The following is a 22,496-nucleotide window of genomic DNA, read 5'->3' as shown; positions in this document are numbered from 1 at the left end:
TCGGAGCGCTTTCGCAAGAGTGCTCGCATTGCATTTCTGCGTGAGAACGTTTACCTCGCACAAACTCACCGTCGGTGTGCTGGTGTGAGAATGCTTACGCAGCATATGGTCGCTGGCACTGTGCTCCACTTGCCGCTTCCGATGTTTGTGCTGTGGTTGCGATCATGTTAATCGCAAGGGCGAGGGGCGTCTGCGGGGCTAGGCTAAGGCAGGTTGTTTACCTTAATTTACTTAATTTACTAAATAAAACATAAGAAATGTCGATAATTTCATTTGATCCGCCCAGTTAAAGGTTAAGATCTTATAATATAAAAAATTTAAAATTTTCAGTAAATTTTTTCAAATGGAAATTTTATTTGACACAAGTTTGCAAAAGTCTTCATCACCGTTATTTTGTCTGTTTTCCTGGCAGGGATGCTATTAATGGATCATCCATTTTTTTTTGCAACGTCTTTATCTGGCAGTAAACCAACAAGTGCTGAAGAATTTCGTTTACCATCTTTGTACAAGCTACTTGTTGTTGCCACTATGAGCTACGACGTTTGGTCAATAATGTCCGATACTTTCCCTAATTTTGTTTTCATGGAACATTCTGTAAAGGGTTTTTCAGGTCTTCCAGGAGTCGATGGCGTATCAATAAGTAAAAGCGTTTCATTCAACCAGTACATATTTTTGGTTTCAAATTTTTTCATAATACTTCTGCTCTGCTCCCATTTTTGAACCTATTTTGCTACAAAATTGCTTTTTTTTCATATGGCAATCACCTGTACTTCATTATATAATTTGACATCAAAAATATTATCAAAAACATAACTTTCAACGGCCGTAAATTTTTCAATAGACAAGTGCTCAGTATGCCTTATATGAAAGAGTACCCGCTTCTGTACTGACATGGTACCTAAAAGGCATAATAAGCATAATAACGGCGAATATTAAAAGTTCTGATCTATGAAAGTTGTAGGTTAGGCTAATTTAACAGGCTTAATTTAACATTAAGAAGGGCTTTAATCTACAACATATAAACAAAGACCACAAACAAAAAGTTTCATGGTCAATACAAACCTTAATATTTATTAAAAACAACTTTATTAAATTTTTGTTTACAAAATAAAATTTTGGTCCAATTTTTACGATACGCTGCAAAAAGACGAGAACTCTGAAACATATGTTGACTATGGAAGCTCACAGCTGATTGAATCGACAATAGGACCGTTGTCTTTTTGCGAATGTGTATCTTTAGCCGTTAACAATTTCTGCTAAATTTGGAAATGCGTGTTGAAACTAACTAATTAATATTATTACGCGAGACTTTATATGCCAAATGTTGTGATTGCGGCGAAATAGAATACTGTTTAGTTTCCAAAGCATTCACAAATTGGGCACGTCACGGCAAATGTAAGTTATTGATATTAATTATTTTTAATAAATTGTTTATACACTGCCGCACGTTGGGCACCAAAATGTTTGATGCACAACGCATTATTAGTTTCAATGAGATTTCTGGGAGTAGTATGGTATGTGTGAGTGTTACATAACAGAGTTAACAGAGTAGGAATTTCATAATGGGTAAAAATTTTAACGTAACATTTCACATAATAAATAGGTTAAGATCATGTTAAGGAGTTTTACCGAACACCAATCGTAGTCGTAGTGAGCGGACTGCTCAGCAAAATTTTTTTGTTGTTCATGTTATTGTGGTATTTTTATGCACTTTTTTTTACTCCTTACTGTTTGTTATACCCGTTACTCGTAGAGTAAAAGGGTATACTAGATTCGTTCAAAAGTATGTAACAGGCAGAAGGAATCGTTTCCGACCATATTAAGTATATATATTCTTGATCAGGACCAATAGCCGAGTCGATATGACCATGTCCGTCTGTCCGTCTGTCTGTCCGTCCGTATGAACGCTGTGATCTCAGGAACTACAAAAGCTAGAAAGTTGAGATTAAACATACAGACTCCAGAGACATAGACGCAGCGCAAGTTTGTCGATTCATGTTGCCACGCCCACTCTAACGCCCACAAACCGCCCAAAACTGCCACGCCCACACTTTTGAAAAATGTTTTGATATTTTTCATTTTTGTATTAGTCTTGTTATTTTCTATCGATTTACCAAAACACTTTTTGCCACGCCCACTCTTACGCCCACAAACCGCCCAAAGCTGCTACGCCCACACTTTTGAAAAATGTTTTGATATTTTTTCATTTTTGTATTGGTTTTGTAAATTTCTATTGATTTGCCAAAAAACTTTCTTCCACGCCCACTTTAACGCCTACAAGCCGCCAAAAACTGTGTTTAAGACTCTCCTCCCTTCCACTAGCTGAGTAACGGGTATCAGATAGTCGGGGAACTCGACTATAGCGTTCACTCTTGTTGTTTATCGTATTGTGTCTGCATGTACAATTGCAGAAGGCGCTTCCAAGTGGTCCCTCGCAGTGTTGTGGACAGGTCTTCTTTGGCTTCGGCAGGCTTGCTTGCTTGGATGGTATGATTTTGTTTTTGGAGTTGATAATGTTTATTGGGGTTGAGTGAGTGGTGGCATTGGGCATTTTTTCTGATTTGTCAAATTTATCAGATATTCGAGCTCAGTTTAAAATTTTTAAGCGGTTGACCATTATGGCTTTGGAGATTCAGTGAACAATACCCACTTTAAGAGCGCTATTCTCTTTTTCACTTTATTTCTCTTACTCAACTGCGTTTTTTTCCATTCCACTTACTCTACTCACTCAGGTTATATAATAATGTATGTCGCGGTTTTTGGTTTTAGGAACGATAGAGATCACTGTTCCTTATTCAATGATGATCGCTTACATTTCCTTAGGGCTTTGGAGCTATGCGGAGTTGCCGCCATAGCATATATTAATATATGTATGTATAACGTAAGTACATATGCATATTGCGCGGAGTTGTAATTTTCTTGGGGCAGGTCTGCCATGCTTTATGCTTTTCTTTAATTTTATTGCCCCGTTAATAGTATACACTGTTAGATCTTCTTCTTTTTCTTCTAAATTTTCAAAATTTTCTCTTATTATATTAATTAATCAGCCTGTGTAGATCATTCCCTTGTAAATTTTGTTATGATAACCTATTCGCACATGGGGACTGGTACGTCCTCCTGTGCCACTTGAGTGTCCGAGGCAGTTTGATGACAACTTACACCCATTCTGTTTTGGCCACTTTGACTCTCGCGTTGCCTTTTTACCGGCATCTGACCGTTAGTATTATTTGAGGTTGAAGGTTGGAAATTAAGGAAATGGTTAAGATGATTGTTTTGTTGGCCTCGTGTTAACTCTAAACGTGTAATAATTTTAATTGTCGTAGTTTGTTTCGAATTTTGAAGTTGCGTATTATTATTCTGATTCGTTCCAGGATAATAATTGCTGTAACTGTGATTTCTATTATTGTAATATCTTTGATTATTGCTTTGAATATGATTTCCCCTGTTCCTGCGTCTGTTCCCTTCTGATCTATTAGAACGCTGATTTTCTGGACATAGAGGCCTAGCTCCATAGAAGCTTGTTTTAATTTATAAATAGTTCCATTCCATTCCATTCCATTCGGCAATTTTCGATCTATTACAGATTTAACAGTTCTTTTGAACATTTCAGTGTAATTTGATTTATCGACAGGGTCGCTTTCTAATTCTAACTTGTCAAACATAATCCAATATTGTGATTCGAGCTTCTCGATGAACTTACAGATGCTTCCGGGGTATGATGTATCCTCCAGTTGTCTTTGTTTCCAGCCAAGGCCGTCTTTGTTTCCAGCCATGTATTTACTCTTTCTTGGGTCACGACCTCCAATGCTGCATCCCCTAGTAATCGTTTTACTGCTCCGTAGATACCTTGTGCTTGTCTGGCATCTTGGGTAGGGTATAAGTTAAGTAGCTGCTCGATCTGGTTAACAAACCCAGACAACTTGCCAGGTGTGCCATCGTAGTAGTTCAGTTCATTAATTTGATTAAATAATTGATTTAGGTGGGTTTCCGAAAGTTGCGGAACTGCCATGTTGTATTTGTATAAGTTTCTGGATATACGAAGTTTATTTTAAATTTGGTTTTAAATTACGGAATTAAAAATTTTAATTAATTTTGTTTCCGACCGCACGGGATTTTAAAATTATTTTGCAGATGTTACTGACCACATGGATTTTTTTTCTTTTACTACTTTTACGTAGATTCTTCTACGGATCTCAAAATAATTTTAGAATCACTGTTTTAATTCGGCGATGTATAGCGTATCCTTCAATGGATCAGTACCGTAAGAAAATGACTCTTTATTCAACAGATCCTACAGACTGCGCCAATTGTATAATCGCAATACTCATATGTAAAAAAATATAGTTTTATTTTACTGAATGATTACAATATTTTTATTTGAGAAGAACACCGACCGATTATAGATAGGCCTCAAACAGAACTCTGATAATTACTCTGATTTGATTGACGTTCAAGCCTCGGTTTCGAGCTTTTCTAATATGGACTTTAGACTTTAGGGTTCTGATTAAATGAAGAGAGAAAGCTTTGGAGATGCTGACTTTAATTGTCTTTGCATTTCTCTTGGATTCAAGTGCATTCGCTCTTGGATACAAGTGCTCTTAGATTCTTATAATTTTGTTTATTGAAATCTAATACTTCTGTTTTTTCGGGACTGCGAGTCCGAGCTTTGAACGTGAGAACGTGACGATAAGGCCTTAGGCAAGGAATTTTAAGTTAGGCAACGGATGTTTAGTCTACCAGTGGGTGACTTATCAGGTATCTGGTATCTGTTGGGTACATCCAGAGTAGTGTGGGGTGTGTTTGTGTGTACATGTTGTATGTGTTAGTGTGCAGGCATGTGCTTAAGTCTTAGAGACTTATGGATATGTCACTATATTTATGTATGATTTTTATTTTCAAAAACGAAGTAAACACCCCATTATCGGGCCTCCCAGATTGTGTTAAAACAGTTGTATTAAACTTGTATGCCATTCTGGTATTTCCGATGTTTTTATTTTGCTGCAAACATCACAACACAATTTTTATCTGTATTGATACATTTTATAATTTAAATTTATATCTCTAGTCATTAAGAACATGAAGTACTTTAAAAACAAAAGATTTTTTATTAGGATAGTCTAACAAAAGAGCCTTTGATATTTCTGTAAGATCATAATTTAGCTCGCTTTGCTTTTGAGATATCTGTTGAACTGTCAACTCAGAACGAAGTATTACTTGCTGTGATTTTAATGAATTGAGCTTTTTATAAGCTTTTGCTCTCATCTGTTTTCGTATTATTTGCTCCAGGTTAGCATGTTTAGCCAACACTCCTTCTTCTATTCGATCCTGAATATTGGCATCCTCCTTAATTATATCGTTAAGATCTGTCTGAATTCTACGGAGCATATAAATCATACGTTCAATTTTATTAACGTCATCAATTAATTGCTTTTCCGATAAAAATGTTATTTCATTACTTATCAGCTTAGTCCTATTGTGAACTTCATCAAGTCTAACCTGAATCTGAGAAGCATTTTTTATCTGCTTAAATTTTGTTTGTAAGTGCTCCTTGACGGATGCATTGACAAAGATTTGTTCACGATGCATAACGCAATGCTCTAGATCTAAAACCAGACTTTCCTGGGCTCGTTTAAGTTGACTATATCTTATATTCATGCGGTGTATTTCAGTTTTCATCAGACCTATTTCACCTTTAACAGAGCGCTCTTTTTTCGCCCATTTAATAGTTTTTTCAAGCATTTTGTATTTTGTTTCCCATGATAGTGTTTCCCTGTGGTTATCTATTACAAAATCTTTGTAAAGTTCAATTTCGTTTTGTAGCTCAATAATTTTTCCTTCCAATTTTTGAATTTCAAGCTCTGTAATCTACAAAAAAATACTATTACTTATAAATCAAATTAGTAGGCCGAAAAGTATACCTTTAGTTTTTGAGTTTGCTCAGACTGTTCGTGGTCGAATTCACTCTCCTCTACATCATGGTAAATCCTCTTTTTATATATTTTGTCGTTAAGTAGTTCCAATTTCGATGTAAATTTTTTAATAAATATTTCTAACTCCTTTGCTTTTCTATATGATATTTCCAGCTCTTGGTCACTTTTTAATGACTTTTGCCTAATAATGGATAGTTCTAAAATGAGAAGAAAATAAATTATAAGTTGATTAAAAATTACAGAACAAGCTTGAGTTGTGAAACTATGCAAGTAAATAGAACAATATATTTTATAAAAATATATTTAACTTGCATATTTATATTTTATAATTTGACAAGCGTCGATTATTTACAAATATTTGCGAAGAAGAAAGTTCCACAATCTATTTGGCATATCGGTATATATTCCGCCATGAAAATTGAGAAGACTTTCCCACTGTGTAGCTGTTCGGTGAAGCCGTATGTGCAATCGGATAGTGATCTGGTATCGTAATCGAGTTGAGCTTACGATAAATGACGCATGCTCTCCAGCCACCGTCTTGTTGGTGATCATGAGGAGTGTGCTGGACCAAGGACTTTTGGAGATATGCCTTGCTCGATCAGAAAGTTGATTTCCTTTTACGCAGTTGCAAGTTAATCTCCGGATAAGCGTCGTGGTCAGTCAGAAACGGGTGTCCCATATGTCTCGAAATTTAGAAATACCCTGCACAGTAGAAACGGATGTTTGATTCGCCTGTGCTTTGATGGAGGTACGATCGGTGACGTGCAAACGCTTCCGTTTGCCGTTTCCCGTGGAACCGCTGACTGAACTGATGGATTGCTGCTGCTGTCCTGTCCTCTAGTTTAGTGGTAGAAACAAAGATTTTCCTGCGCAGGGTGGTCGGCATTTATTTGCGTCGTTACTAAAGCGTTTGTGGTAGATTTTCCTGTGCTCATAAAATCTGTTGAACGGAATTATCGGTCTGACGCCACGAGATGAGCTGCATGACCGGGTGCGTGATTGGATGCGCTTGGCATCCTTTTTCAATGCCGTGACATCTTGCATGAGCGAACGTAAATTGTCGGAAAGTACTTTCAAAGTCTGCAGGGGAAACTGCGCAGATAGCCAGAGAAACAAGAGTTGGATGTGCCGATGGTAACGTGCTAACGGCTTCGAGCATTTTCTCTGCGATCTTCGCAAGCTTGTCCAAGTCCGTCTTATGCCATATGGTGAGCAGCGGACTAATGGAAGCTAGCATCTTAATTATGCTTTCGTCGCATATTTGCCAAGATTAATCGGCAAATATGCCGGTGGCACCTTTTCCTTGAAGTAGTCGTCGCAGTTTGGATTCGGGCGACTCAACGAACATCTGCAGCAAGCTTGTTTTGATTGCTGCGTACTTAATATCTGCCGGTGGACGAGTGACCAAATCGTCCACAGCCAAAACCACATCTTCTTCCAAATGAAGTGTCACGAAGTCGAACTTGTCAGTGTCGTCGACAATGTGGTGCAAACGGAATGATCGCTTTCGTCGTTGAAATTCAGGCGTCTTCTTTGTAAATTTTGTAAATTGTAACGGTTGTTGCGGATTGACTTGAGTTAACGTATGTGTGTGAGTGTGCGTGCACTTGAATTTCACAATAGAACGAAAAATTGTGTTCAGATTTTCGCACAATTTACACTAGTCGGGGTCACAACTATGGCGATTCTAGTTATCTAAATAATATAACTTTTTTAACCGTTACTCGTAGAGTAAAATGGTATACTAGATTTGTTAAAAAGTATATATTACGCAGAACGAAACGATATAAAGCATATTGATATGACAATCCAAAATGTATACAGAAAAGGAAAGAAACTTTGTATGCCCATAAACGTTAAGTTACATACAAACATATGTGGGATTGGTGAAAGTTAGTATAATTAGGCAGCCTAGATGTATTGAGAGTGTATTTCATCAGCCAGATCCTAACGGCATTGCCAAAGGTCTCTCTCTCCCATGGTGTCCCTTAAACAATATGTTTGGGTCAGACGCTGTAGAATGTTTAACGAGGTCAGTCGACGCGTTTATTAGTGCGAGAGTTAGTTTTTTCATTTTACAATCATCGTTTATTTGGGTAATGTTCACAACCAAACTTTAGACTTGTCATGTTCTCCCGACTTGCAACATTTTTTTTGACACTCCCACTCCAATGCCAAAAACTGCCACGCCCACACTTTTGAAAAATGTTTTGATATTTTTTCATTTGTATTGGTCTTGTAAATTTCTATCGATTTGCCAAAAAACTTTTTGCCACGCCCGCTCTAACGCCCACAAACCGCCAAAAACAGTGAGTGTTGAAGAGCCTCCTTCGCACTTTCACTAGAATGCCAATTGATCTGCTCTCTAACTGTGTAACTAAATACATGTAATTGAAGTCTGCATGTTTAATCTCAAATTTCTAACTTTTATAGTTCACAATGTTGTGTTTCCAATTAATACTACGACACGATCGGGTTGAGGGTAATTATGCGAGTGACTTTATTTGGCTATGTTCGGCTCCTTTTATACATGTCTCTGTTATGTTAGTATTTGTGTATACATGTAAAAAGATGATGCAATGTGAATATATAGGTTGCGTAATAAAGGCTGTTTTCAGAGAATTCGTGTAGGAATAGATGATGCAATATTTTTTAGAAATTACAATACATATCACATCTCTCCCCTAAAATTTCATATTGTTAGTAGTTTTACGCTTTCTGAAATCTGTTGGCTGGAGGTCGGGTACTGCTTCGGATGGGGATACTCGATCGGCGTGGCTGTGGCTTTTGAAGGACCTCTTGCTGTGATGCTGCTAGTACTTCGTCGGAGACTGGTATGGACTGAAGAGGTTGTGATGAAATAACCGACGGTTCTTCTTCATGTCTGGAGTTTGCGACTATGTTTTCCGGATTTGGATTTTCGGACATCCACCAAAACATACTTTTGTGTTCTTCGGAGCTGTCTTCAATTTCTTCTAAGCCGGATCTCGGTTTGATCTGGTTAATGTGGCGCTTGATGAAACCTGTGGATGTTTGAAGAATAAATAACATATGGCCGATGGGCCTATCGATTACAGCTTTTATCCACTTTTCTCCCCTTGCATAATTCTTTGCGAATACGTTTTGATTTGGAGAATACTTGGAGGGTTTATTCAGCTGCTTTTTAGTTTGTTTCTCAAAAAGTTGACTTAAGATGGAACGAACTGGGCGACCGTGTAGGAGTTCTGCACGTGTTTTACCTTCTGGGTTAGGCGTAAAACGATATGAGCTTAGGTATTTTGTAACGGCTGTTTTAACTGGATACCCATCTCTTATGTTTTTAGTAACAGAGGTTTTAAAAGTTTGAACAAAACGCTCTGCAAGTCCATTTGATGCTGGGTGGAATGGGGCTGTTGTTAGGTGATTAATTCCGTGCAAAAGGCAAATATCCTTAAATGATTCTGCGGTAAGTTGCGGTCCGTTATCGCTAACTAACGTTTTTGGGTAGCCCTCGATCGCAAATATGGCTGTAAGTGCAGATATTGTATTTGCAGGAATAAGAATCAACGCATATTAGCCACATTGAGTCAAATATTGGGCCGGCAAAATCGATGTGTATTCTTTCCCACGCTGATGTAGCCTTGGGCCAGCTTTGGAATTCTTTAGCTGGGGCTGGGTTACCTATCTTGCAAACGCTGCAGCTCTTGGTTAGTTGTGCGATATCTTCGTCGATACCTGGCCACCAGACGTTTTGACGAGCTAGTTGCTTCATGCGAACTATTCCCCAGTGACCGTCATGGAGGAGTTATTTCGAAGCTTACGAGGAATAATAATTCTGTTGACGTCCGAGTGGAGACATAGCAGATTGTTGTTAATCGTCAAGGCAAATCTGCGACTGAAATATTGCAGAATTTCGGGATCATGCTGCTGCTCTGGCCAACCAGTTGATACGAAATGATAAACTTATTTTTAAAACATTATCGCTTTTTATATTTTCAATGAAGATGTCGGCATTTATTGGACAGGATACATCGACGATGTTATAGCATGCTTCCTCCCTATCAAATTTGTCATCTGAGCTAATAGGAAGACGTGAGAGTGCGTCTGCATTTCCATGAGCTGTTGTTGAGCGATATTTAATTTCAAAATTGTAAGCCATCAATATTATAGCCCATCGCTGTAGTCTGTTGGAAGTCATAGTTCATAAATGCTTACTCGGATTAAATATTGTGACCAATGGCTTGTGATCAGTTATTAATATAAATTTCCTGCCGTATAGATACTGATGAAATTTCTTTACCCCAAATATAATTGAAAGAGCTTCCTTTTCAATTTGGCTGTATCGAACTTGGTGAACATCTAAGGTTTTTGATGCAAATGGGTCTTTCTTTGCCATCTGGATGTATGTGTGAAAGGACTACACCAATGCCGAATGAGGACGCATCAGTGGCTAGAACGAGCGGAAGATCTTCGTTGAAATGTGCGAGCTCTGTAGCATCAAGGATATAACGTTTCAAGGCTGTGAATGCCTGCTGTTGGTCTGGCCCGAACTTAAATGGCATGTTCTTCCTACGAAGTTGATTTAGGGGTGAGGCTATCTGAGAGTAATTTGGGATAAAATTGCAGTAATAGTTCACTTTTCCCATAAACGCATCTAACTGCTGTAGATTAGAGGGCGGCTTTAATTCCTTAACGGCTTCTAGTCCTGACGAATCCGGAAGGATGCCCTTGACACTGACTCTTCTCCCAAGATACTCTATTTCGTCCCTTAGAAAGAAACATTTCTCTTTCTTACATTTTATGCCATTCTCCTGTAAGACTGATAAAAATTTTTTCAAGAATATCCAGATGTTTATCCACTGTTGGAGCCGAAATAATTATATCATCTAGATAATTTCCAAAACCTTCTATTCCACTAGGAAGTTGCTCAATATGACGCTGAAAAATAGCTGAAGCGCTAGCTATTCCGTAAGGTAAACGTTGGTACTGGAAAAGACCCAACGGCGTGTTGACAACCATAATTTGTTTCGCTGCCTCGTCTAGCTCCATTTGTAAGTAGGCATCTTTTAGGCCTATTTTGGAGAAATGCGTGCCGTGACGAATTTTATGTAAAAGAGACTCACGTGTTGGCAATGGATATTGCTCAATGTCCAATTGGCAATTTACACCTTGTTTAAAATCGCCACAAAGTCGTAGTGCTCCACCCGGCTTGGGTGCTAGTACTATAGGCGATGCCCAGTTGCTGAATTTTATAGGTTTCCAAATACCTGCTTCGGTGAGACGCTGCGCTTCCTCCTGGAACTTATCCATTTGGGCAAAAGGAATTTGCCTGCTTTTGTAGAATTTTGGAACGGAATTTGGTTTTAGATAGATGCTTGCTTTAAAGTTTTTTATTGTTCCAATAGCCGGCTCAAATACTTCCTTATACTTATTGCAAAGTTCAGTCATTTGAGTACCCTGTTGCTCACTAACATTTGCGATTTGTTGAATTTCGAAATTAAATGTTTTGAACAAATCTAAGCCGAATAGATTGTTTGAGTTTTCTACGTTTGCGACAATGATCACTACATTTGCAAATTTGTTTCCACACTTTGCTACAGTGTGCAGTTCACCCAACAGAGGGATTTCATTTTGGCCAAATGCATGCAAAATTCGGTCACACCTTTTAAGTTTCGGACGGTTAGGCAGTTCATATGTTTTCGAATTTATAACTGACACTGTTGCACCAGAATCCATTTGGAAAGAAATGCTCGTATTAAAAGGTTCCACATCAATCACCTTTTTGTTTCCTTCAAATTTCACAAGGCTCGACACGTTGTAAATTGGTTCTGTGGCTTTGCTTTGGTTTTGCCTTTTAAATTTTTCGGAGTCTTTGTTGTCTTGGTACTGCTTGGACATACATACGACAGTTATGTGTCCCTTTCTCGAGCATTTGTGACAAATGGCGTTGCGAAATTTGCAATTTTCGCGGCTGTGTGAGTGACCGCAGCCTGAGCAAGATTTTAATGCCGTTATTCCCCCTTTTTCTTTAACCCCATTACGTTTCTGTTGATTTTGCTTGTGTGTGTATACCGCGTTCATATCAAGCGTTTTTCTTCCGTTATCTTTAATAACAGACACTGTTTTTGTTGTTGCCTCATATGTTTCGGAAATAGAAAGAACGTCCCCGAGTGACGGCTGAAGTTTCTGCAAAGCGGCTGTGCGAATTGCGTCGAATGGAGTATGCACAATTATTTGATCGCGGATCAATTCATTAACATAATTTAATGAACATCCATCAGATTGGCAAGCAAATTGACACTCACGAGCGATTCCACGTAAATCAGCGACCCATTCCTTATGTGTTTGCGAGTCCCGCATTTGACGTTTAAAAAATTCATATCGAGCAGCAACTATATGGCGTTTCTGTTTGAAGTGCTCTGTTAATTTATCCGTTATTTGCGTATATGTCTGCTGGTCCAAATTTTCGCTACCGAACAGATTTTTAACAAGTTCAAACGCGTATGTGCCTACCCACGATAAAAAATACGGTTTTTTCTTATCCGCGGATTGCACAGAGTACGCGGCGAAGTGCTGAGTTAATTGTTGGAGATATGTTTCCCAACTTCCACAGAACAGAAAAAAAATTCAAAATGCATAATAAAATATTGATATATGTTCAATCATAAACTAAATAACGGTTAACTTTTGAAATTATAAAATAAAAAATAATCATACAAAATTTGAAACAATTGAGTTCACAATTAGTTCGGTAGATGGGTAAGAGAGAAGCTGCTTTCGCAAAGGCTCGCGCCACCGATTCTATTTAGTAATTATATGCATTCGCGTGCAGGGATAGGGAAAAAAAGAAAGAAAGGCAGAAGGCAACAAGTTGTGGATGCTGAGTTGTTGTTTAGGTCCACGAAGGGTTGATCTTGTTCCGTAATTCGAAAATAATTAATTACTAATTCAGAAAATAGTAATCGCAAAAATTTACTTATTCTCAAACTAAATAATTGCAAAGTCGGAACGCTGGAATTAAGACTTTGGCTGTTATGCCGTCGGCAAGCAGTGTGTGCGTAAGGGGGAGAAGATAAAGGGAGAACAAACAATACCAACACCGCGGCCTCTGCAGCGGTTAACTCGAAACTGGACAAAAAAACAATCGCGGTCCCGCCCTTATGGATTTGTCGATCGATGAGGAAAACTGAGTTTCTCACCTGCCGTTGTGTCGGAAAATTCACGGATGTGGAATTGACACGAAAAATAGTCTTACAACAGTGCGACCGAAATTGAATGTTCGGAGCTCTGCTAAGGACCGGCAGTGAGAAAATTTAAGAAGGCTCGTACTTATCTTGCTGGCAGAAGAATATCCGGCATGAAGGACCAATGTGTAGGGGGGCTCGTCCTCCAAAATGCGTTGAGCTGAGTGTCGAAATTGGGACAAATTCCCACGGCGCAAACGAATATATCGTAAAGGGGACCACCGAAGAAGAAGAACAGCAAGCGGGGGCGTCGTGGGCATAAGTGTGTTTTATTCGGGTGCATACATAAGACTAAATGTAGCTTAATACTAGAGCGGCGCTTTTACCCGCTTTACATTGCTAAAGCGGCTCGGGTGATCGGATGAGAGCGAGAGCGTAAGTGCGTAAGAGGGGCGAGCGCGGACGAGAGCGAAAGCTCTGTGCGCAGAGGCCAGCATTAAAAACGAACTTAAAGTATCGCCACTTTACAATCTGAATTGTTAGGTCGGACTGTAAGACCTGGCCCGCGTAAAGGATGACATTCAGACTGGTCCCGTTTGCGGAAGTCTGCACTTTACCCGCACTTTAGTGGTTGTACTTTCTGGCTTGATAGATAGTACGTGGCGGAACTGCTCGTCATAGAAACCTCGGCCATGTGACCTAAGTCAAGGTATTCTTGGATCACCGCGTCATACTGGGCTTTGAGTAAGGGATCCCTTTTCAGCCGTTGCTCGTTGCGGAGGAACTGAGCCAGAGCAAAGGATCGTGAAGATGCTAGCTCGGAACCCTGGTGCTCGGGGTGGCGCAAGCAAACCGAATCAGACTCGGAGACAGTCTGTGTGGACACTTCCTGCACCTCCCAGAATTTGGTGAGCAGCTGGTCCAGGAGAATAGACGGAAGAATGTCTGCTCCTATCAAGACATCAATCGGGGAGCTTTCAAAGAACTTGGGGCCCGCAAGGGGAATGTCCGGAAGATACTTAAGAAGATCTTGTGGGATTGGATACGAGGGCAGATTTCCGGCCAGGGATAAGTAGACAAACTATAAATATGTTCTATTTATGGGCTGCAATAAACATGGCACGGGACAACATAAGTGGCAACTACAGATAAGTACGATTGCAGTGCAAGAATGAATAAAAGGCGATGTTTTGTTTTCCCCCACCAGTGGTAAGAAACACAGAAGAAGAAACCAGCACTTCAAAGTAAAAAGAGCAAGGTTATTCGAGTGATTCTGTTTTTTCCCCCACCAGTGGTAAGAAACACAGAATAAAAGACCACGCCTTAAAATACTAGGACTATAAGGTGAAACATTGTGTTCTTGCTTTTCCTTGGCTGATCAATCAGCTGTGAGTCGAGGCACAGCTAGGTCAACTGGGCGACCAATCAAAAAATCCTCCAACGTATCACGCCAAAGAATACAAGCAGAAAGCACAAAAAAGTCACAGTGAGTGTTTTCCCAAGATGTTGCCGGAAAGATCTGTGAAATTGATGCAAGACCAAGGAGTGCTGCAGAACAAAATACTGCAAGCCATCAAGGACAAGGCATCTATACCAGCAATAGAAGCATTGGTAGACCAATTGTCTACTAACAACAATGCGCTGGTAAAATTGGGAGCTGGCGATCATCAATATTTTAATGATAAAATATTTATTAAAACTATGGATGCTGTCAAGGCCTACAAGGAGTCGCAATTAAAGGTAGAAACACTTGAAGAGATAAATATACCACGTGGATCAAAATTATCTGATTCCGCATTAGCTCGGAGCTCCAGTCCAGTTGATAATCTGGTTCAACTGGTGGACAGAAGAGCGGACAGGGTGAGGCAACAGATGAGCCTAATCTACGAAACCCTAGATAGTTCAAGTGAGATTGAACTAGTCAAGCAGCTGGCAATGATGAAAAGTCATTGGTCCAACGTGACGGACACACTGAAACTGCTTGAAAACAAGTATGACAGAACTGCCTTTGATCAAGATGGGGCAGACATTCTGCAATCTGAAGTTTCAGCACTAGAGATGGTACTTCAGAGAAAGTTGGAACAGTTCAAAAGTTCCAACTACGACGTGCCAGAACTCCCAAAAGTGGAGCTTCCAACGTTCAATGGAAATGCGACGGAATGGCCAACAGTTTTACGAGCTGTTCTCTGAGCTAATAGACAGCAGGAAGGATCTCAGCAACACAAGGAAGCTGGGATATTTAAGAGCCTGCTTAAAAGGAGAAGCTCATATGGTGGTTAGCCATTTGATAACGGGTTCAGCGTCTAGATATACAGCAGAAAAATATTCTCCCAACACTTCAACAAATTAATGGAACTGGAGTGCTTGCTGCCCCATGATGAGAAAAATTTAGGGATGTTTTTTAATACTGCGACCGAGAGCATATTCATCATAAAGCAAAAAGGAAAAATAGAAATCTCTGCTAACGTAATTTTAGCAGAAATTCTACTGCGGAAATTTTCGATAGAAGCCTTGCAGCTGTATGAACAGCATGTAAAAAAGACAAGAGCTATACAGTCCGTACAAGATGTACTAGAGTTTATTGAGCAACAATACAACTCATTAAATGCCATTACCAAAAATACCGCTCAGCTTGCTACAGGAAAAGTGCAAGTTAGATCGTGTGCCTTTTGCTCTAAGGATGGCCACGATATGATAAAGTGTCTCAAATTCAGAGCACAATCAATCGAAAAAAGAAAAAAATTCGTTCAAAAGAACTGCATGTGCTTTAGATGCTTTGGAAAGCATAATGCTATCGACTTCAGAAAAGAAATTACATGCAATCGATGCTCCAAAAGACACAACAGCTTTCTTCATGAAGACACAAAACGCAGTATCAACAGCAATAGACTTAAGCAAGGCCAAGACACACTATTGGCTACAGCTGTTGTTTTAGTGAAAAACAAAGCTGGAGGTTACAACGAGCTGAGGGCGCTTATCGACGGTGGATCCCAGAAGACGCTGATTTCAGAGGAAGCAGCACAAATATTAAGGATTCCCAGAGTAAGAAGTACTATATAGGTCGAAGGTATCTCCCAGACTACTCAATTATCAAAAAATAGTGTCCACCTGACGATCAAACCAAAAATTCCAAGCAGCTTCAAAGCATCAACGGAAGCATTGGTTTTACCAACACTTCATAGAGCCCTTCCCAGAAAAAGTTTGATATTGATATCAACAAAGAGTGGAAGGGCTACAGGCTAGCAGATCCACGACTCAACGAGCCAAGCAAAATTGACATGGTGATAGGTGTGGATCTATTTCCCCTGATTATGATGGAGAAAATAAAAACCGTAAATGGAATCTTGGGACAAAAAACCAAATTTGGATGGATTGTGTCCGGAAATATAACTCGAGCAGCAAAGCAAAAAATTATAAGTGCCACTACAACAATAAATCTAAAGGACCTGGATCGCTTTTGGGAATTGGAAGATGAAGCCGATGAGACGATTACAGACAATGCAGAATGCGAAAGAAAATTCCAAGAAACAACTGTCATCAACGAGGAAGGTAGATTTGTGGTTTCAATTCCATTCCACAAAGAGCCAAATGGCTTTTCCATTCCAAGTTTCAAAGAAACCCAAAGAACTGGGCTGCATACAACGAATTCATGAAAGAATACCTTAAGATGGGACATATGGAATCTGTAAAAACAACGGGTCAAGGTAAATACTATTTACCCCATCAAGCAATCATCAGGCCTGGAAGCTTAGCTACGAAGCTACGAGTAATTTTTGACGCATCCGCAAAGACGACAAATGGACTAAGCCTAAATGACGTTATTATAGCTGGTCCTAAGATTCAAAAGGATATATTCGATATTCTAATTAAATGGCGCAAGTTTCAATATGTTATGGTAGCTGACATTGAAAAAATGTATCGCCAAATAAAGGTTGCTGAGAAAGATCAAGAATACCAATATATCCTATGGAGAGATGGTCCAAAATTGCCGATCAGTGAGTTTAAGTTAACAACCGTAACTTATTGCACCTCGGCAGCACCTTTCTTAGCAGTCCGATGTCTACGAGAGCTGGCAGATCGGTTTTGCCAAGAGGATAGCGTCTTAGCAGAAACAATTAGAGACGACTTTTATATGGATGACCTCATAACTGGTGGAGAAACAGTCAACGAGTGCTATGAACTTCAAAAGAAATTGAGACAAGTGATGGAGAAGGCCGGCATGCATCTGCGAAAATGGGTTGCAAATGACGAACGTATTTTAGCCGACATTCAGGACGACGGTTCTGCGGAGAAAATCTGCATTGAAGAGAATGAATCGAATGAAGGATACATTTACGTTTTCGGCAGAAATACCAATGCTAACACGCATAACAAAGCGGTTAGTGTTATCACAGTTGTCCAGAATTTTCGACCCACTAGGATGGTTGGCACCTGTAACGATTCAAGGCAATTGTTTCATTCAGGAACTGTGGAAGTTACCGATGACTTGGGACGTTGAATTGGAATCCAACTTAGCTAACTGGTGGATGGAATATGCTAAAGATCTATCATATTTAGAACAATTTGCATTTCACGCTGGACTGGATGCTCCAAAGGTATTATGGAGCTACATGGATTCTGCGATGCATCAGAGAAAGCATATGCAGCGGCTGTGTATACAAAAGTAGGCGACAGAGTTACTTTGCTAGCAGCAAAGTAAATCCTACAAAAAACAAGAAAACAATTCCAAAGTTGGAATTACGTGCTGGGCATTTACAAGCAAAGTTATTAGCGAAAGTGCAGGCTATATGGAGCAACAAGATTACAACGCATGCATGGAGTGATTCGCAAATTTCTATTGCTTGGATACAGAACTACCGCAGCAAAGATAAGTTCGTCAGAACTAGAGTGGAAGATATCAATAAACTAATTCCCAATGTCAAATGGAATTACGTTAAATCGGAAGAATTTCCGTTGGCTTCAAGAGGGATATCACCGCAAGCTCTTAAAATCTGTGAAATTTGGTGGAGAGGGCCGAATTGGCTAGCTATAGATGCACAACACTGACCCACTCAAAAGGAATCGGAAATTGTTGTGGTATCCACATTGATAAAATCCGAATATCTGCAAAACCATCTTTTATCGAAGTATTCATCGATCGAAAAACTTCTTAGAGTAATGGCGTATGTATTACGCTTCATAACAAATCTGAGAGGAAAATCGCAACAGCCGTCACATCTTACGGTGGAGGAATTAAAGCTAGCGAAGATTGCCGTGGTAAAGATACAACAACAGCTGGATTTTGGACACGAAGTCAGACTACTCAAAAACAAAAGACCATTAGACCCAAAGAGTAAGTTACAGGCGCTAAATCCGTTTTTGGATAGTGATGGCGTACTTCGAGTTGGTATACGACTACAAACCCTATAATGTAAAACATCCAATTATACTGGATAAGTCACATTTGACTTGGTTAATTGCAAAGGATGCTCATAAAGAAACTCTGCATGGCGGAATTAAAATTATGAGGACTTATATTCAGAGGGAGTTCTGGATATTTGGCATACAAAATTCCTTAAAGAAATATTTAAGGGAATGTATTGTATGCATACGATACAAGCCAGGGATGTCCCGTCAACTAATGGGAAATTTACCAGTTTATCGAGTAACGGCTGATTACTCGTTTCAAAATACTGGAATCGACTACGCCGGACCGTTCCAGATTCGCTGCTCAAAGGGAAGAGGTCAAAAAACGTATAAAGGATAAATTTGTGTATTTGTTTGTATGGCAACAAAAGCGAAACATCTGGAAGCTGTTAGTGACCTTTCGTCAGACAAATTCCTGGAGGCTCTTCGACCGCTCTTTGCAAGACGAGGCAAGAGTGAGAACCTATACTCAGATAATGGAACAAACTTCGTGGGAGCCTCAAAAGTATTGGACACAGAAATTGTAGCTGCCATTAAAAACAATAATGAGTTAGCACCTACACTAGAAAAAGAAGGCATCAAGTGGCACTTTATTCCCCCGGGAAGCCCCCACATGAGAGGTTTATGGGAAGCCGGTGTAAAATCAGTGATGCATGCCCTTAAACGAATTATAGGTTTAAACAGCTTTACATATGAGGAATTTGCATCGCTGCTATGTCAAATCGAAGCACTGCTAAATTCGCGACCATTAGTCACTGTAAGGAGCGAAAACGATGGTGAGGACAACGCCATCTATAACGGAGTCAATGCAGCTACGCAAGGACAAGAAGCTTAGGCAGCGAGTTCCAAAAGACAAAAGGTATGGCACTGGAAGCATAGCTACTGTGCTATGCTGTTTATTGATATTGATATCGGAACCTCGAAAACAGGCAAAAGAACTTGGGAAAATTTACGACATCGACGCAAAAGCTGCAGTTATGGTGAACAAAATAGGTAGAATTGAAGTCGCTACATCCAGTTGGCAATTATTGTTTTATTATGACATGCAAACCTATTTTGATGTCATAAAACAATCAGAGGACTTCCTGAAAAAATCCCGCTTGGTTAGCTGAAAAATGGAAGACTTCAAGGACTACTGCGATTCCTTCGGCACGACAATACGGACAAAAATTTACAACATCAAAGAAAAAGACAAAATACTACGGCACCGTACCAACCGAAAGAAAAGGTTCATACTGTTCTCTGATATCGGAAATGCAAATAAAATACACCAAAATATGCAAACGATCATAAAAAACGAAAAACATCTAATGGAATATGTTGACAATCAGACCTCGGTCATCAATGCCACGGAAGAATTAGTAAGAGCAACTACGATAGAAGCAAACCGGAATTTGAGAAAGCTGACCCAAACAAGTCAATATTATTGCAGAAACCATGAAGAATCACTTTATGGTATATAAGGAGTCAATTAAATTCCTTATGTTATCAAATCAAGTGTAAAACTGGATTGAAGAGGCAGAAAGCCTACAAGCAACAGTGATCTCAATAATAACGGACGAAAGGAAGAATTCATCCTACACTAATTGCGCAAATTGCTAAATGTGACTAATGTACGCTTTGGATCGCCATACGATTATGCTAGCTTAAGATGTAAACAACAGTTAGAAGTTATGGAAAAGTACTGGGCAAGCTCGCGCAGCGGTGGAATGCTTGCATTGATTTCGCTAATATGCGAACAAAGATAAAGAAAGAAAGGGTGCCTTGTTCGCGCGCATACAGGGTGTCTCGTTCCCAATCATTCCGGCCCCCCTGAACGGTTGTTCAGAACAGAGGCAGCTCAGCAATTTTGGCAATATGACGTTTATACGAGCCGTAGGCAGCCTTCAACGTTACAACCCGGACCTTGTCGTCTAATCCTGCGATTAGGAAGGAAATTATGCTCCTTGAGTACTACCAATGTATCGTTCTTCAGATTATCGGTTTCCAAATGCCATTTTGAGCGTTCCTGAAAAGATGTCAGGTATTTCATATGCCACCGTTTCCAGAAACCTTGGACCATGGCTTGCAACTGATTCCACCTATCCAATCAATTGATTTGCAAGTCCAAACAACAATATTCAGGCAATGCAGTGTACGGAGATCCAGTCCAGGCAGTGTACTTAGATCACTAACAACCTCGATATGGAGTTCCTTTGTGGAGAGGCACACGAAAAAAAAACCATGCCTTTCAGATGCGTTGAGTTCGTCCTTTGAATTCCTTGATCGGTCCAGCGTATTCCAGGCCTGTATGTTGAAAGCAGCGGCTAGCTTGAACTCGAGGAATTGGTAGCTCCGCCATGATCTGGTTACTGGTGCATTTACGTTTAAGAAAGCAGCGCTTGCGTTGGAAGGCATCCAAGACGGACGAATCCGAGTCAATCTGTCCATGTCCGTCTGTCTGTCCGTATCAGATCTCAAGAACTATAAAAGCTAGAAAGTTGAGATTAGGCATACATAAACGCAGCGCAGCGATTCATTTTTCCCACTCTAACGTCCACAAACCGGCCAAAACTGCCACGCCCACACTTTTGAAAAATGTTTTGATTTTGAATTTTTGCCACGCCCACTCAAAGCTGCTGGTGCAGAGACATAGACGAACCTCGAAACTGCCACCCCCACACATTTAAAAAATGTTTTGTTATTTTTCCATTTGCTTATTAGTCTTGTAAATTTCTATAGATTTGAAGAAAACCTTTTGGCCCAATCTAACGCCCACAAACTGACCAATACTACACCGCCCATATTTTTAAAAAATGTATTGTAGATAAGTAGAAGTCCAGTTGAATAAGATGGTTCTACAATCTTAATTGTACAATCCCATTATAGATATTTTCCTGTTGCCTTCAGACACACGTGTATGTTTAAAGTATTTTTTATTTTATTTGTAAGCTGGGCATTCCCGCTTCAGCTGAAGTATAATTCCTGAATGTCCTCAGGATCTACATACAGAAGTTACATTAGCTTAGATCGAGGGGCAACGCTGCCGGCATTGCTCGCAGCTCGCTTTTATATTTCTTTATATATTTGAATTATCGCCGAGCGACGGGGCTGGAGGAAGAAATGCTATAGGCACACATGGTATGCGGTCAACGCTTTGGCCAGCGTGAGAATGCTGACGTCGCTAGTGGATGCTCGCGTTACGATTGAACTTGGACTGGACTCAAGTGGATGCTCGCGTACGCTTGCACACGGGCTGTACTCAAAAAGATACTCGCTTTACGCTTGCACTTGGGCTGAACTGTTTACGGCCACCCTAACGCCCACAAACCGCCCAAAACTGCCACGCCTACTTCTATAATTATACCCGTTACTCATAGAGTATTTGGAAAATTTATCTGTCTGAAAGACATTTTTTTGTCACTAATATAGAAGTGGACTATTATATTTCGATACTGAGGGCTCGACTATCTTATTATCGAATAATTTTTGTACTACTTCTATAATTATACCCGTTACTCGTAGAGTAAAAGGGTATACTAGATTCGTTGAAAAGTATGTACCAGGCAGAAGGAAGCGTTTCCGACCATATAAAGTATATTTATTCTCGATCGGAATCAATTGCCGAGTCGTTCAGGCCATGTCCGTCTGTCTGTCTGTCCGTATGAACGTCGAGACCTCAGGAACTACAAAAGCTAGAAAGCTGAGAATCAGCATGCCAGTTAATAAACGCAGCGCAAGTCTGTCGATTCATGTTGCCACGCCCACTCTAACGCCCACAAACCTTTGGGATCAGAATATTTGTGTCTTTATTTAAATTTACATTAATCTTGCGGATAACTTGCGATCTGTCAGCTATTACCAGAATTATATGTTATTTGAACATAAATCAGACAATTTAAATTGTTAGGTCTAATAATAAACCAATGTTCTGTAGGTTTGTACTTGTGTGTCATTGCCAATTACACATTTGATAAAATCGATACCTATTATTCCATCAAATGGTATTGGAAATTGC

At 39.7% G+C, this 22,496-nt stretch overlaps 1 protein-coding gene across 3 annotated transcripts in view; it reads right to left on the bottom strand.

Annotated features, from left to right (window-relative positions):
- Nucleotides 1-4,970: 4,970 nt before the first annotated feature.
- Nucleotides 4,971-22,496, bottom strand: part of LOC120444063 (coiled-coil domain-containing protein 40) — a 41,349-nt gene continuing 23,823 nt past the window's right edge. For all 3 annotated transcript variants that reach the window (XM_039623574.2, XM_039623575.2, XM_039623576.2), the window contains 2 exons: nucleotides 5,919-6,127; nucleotides 4,971-5,865 (listed from right to left, as the gene is read on the bottom strand). In XM_039623574.2, the coding sequence (XP_039479508.1) occupies nucleotides 5,062-5,865; nucleotides 5,919-6,127 (1,013 nt within the window). In that variant the 3' untranslated portion in view covers nucleotides 4,971-5,061. The remainder of the gene's footprint in view (nucleotides 5,866-5,918; nucleotides 6,128-22,496) is intronic.

Source organism: Drosophila santomea, chromosome 2L, assembly GCF_016746245.2.
Source record: "Drosophila santomea strain STO CAGO 1482 chromosome 2L, Prin_Dsan_1.1, whole genome shotgun sequence".
Lineage (NCBI taxonomy): Eukaryota > Metazoa > Arthropoda > Insecta > Diptera > Drosophilidae > Drosophila > Drosophila santomea.
The sequence above is the reverse complement of the archived record's forward strand: the minus strand, read 5'-3'. Positions and strand labels throughout refer to the sequence as shown.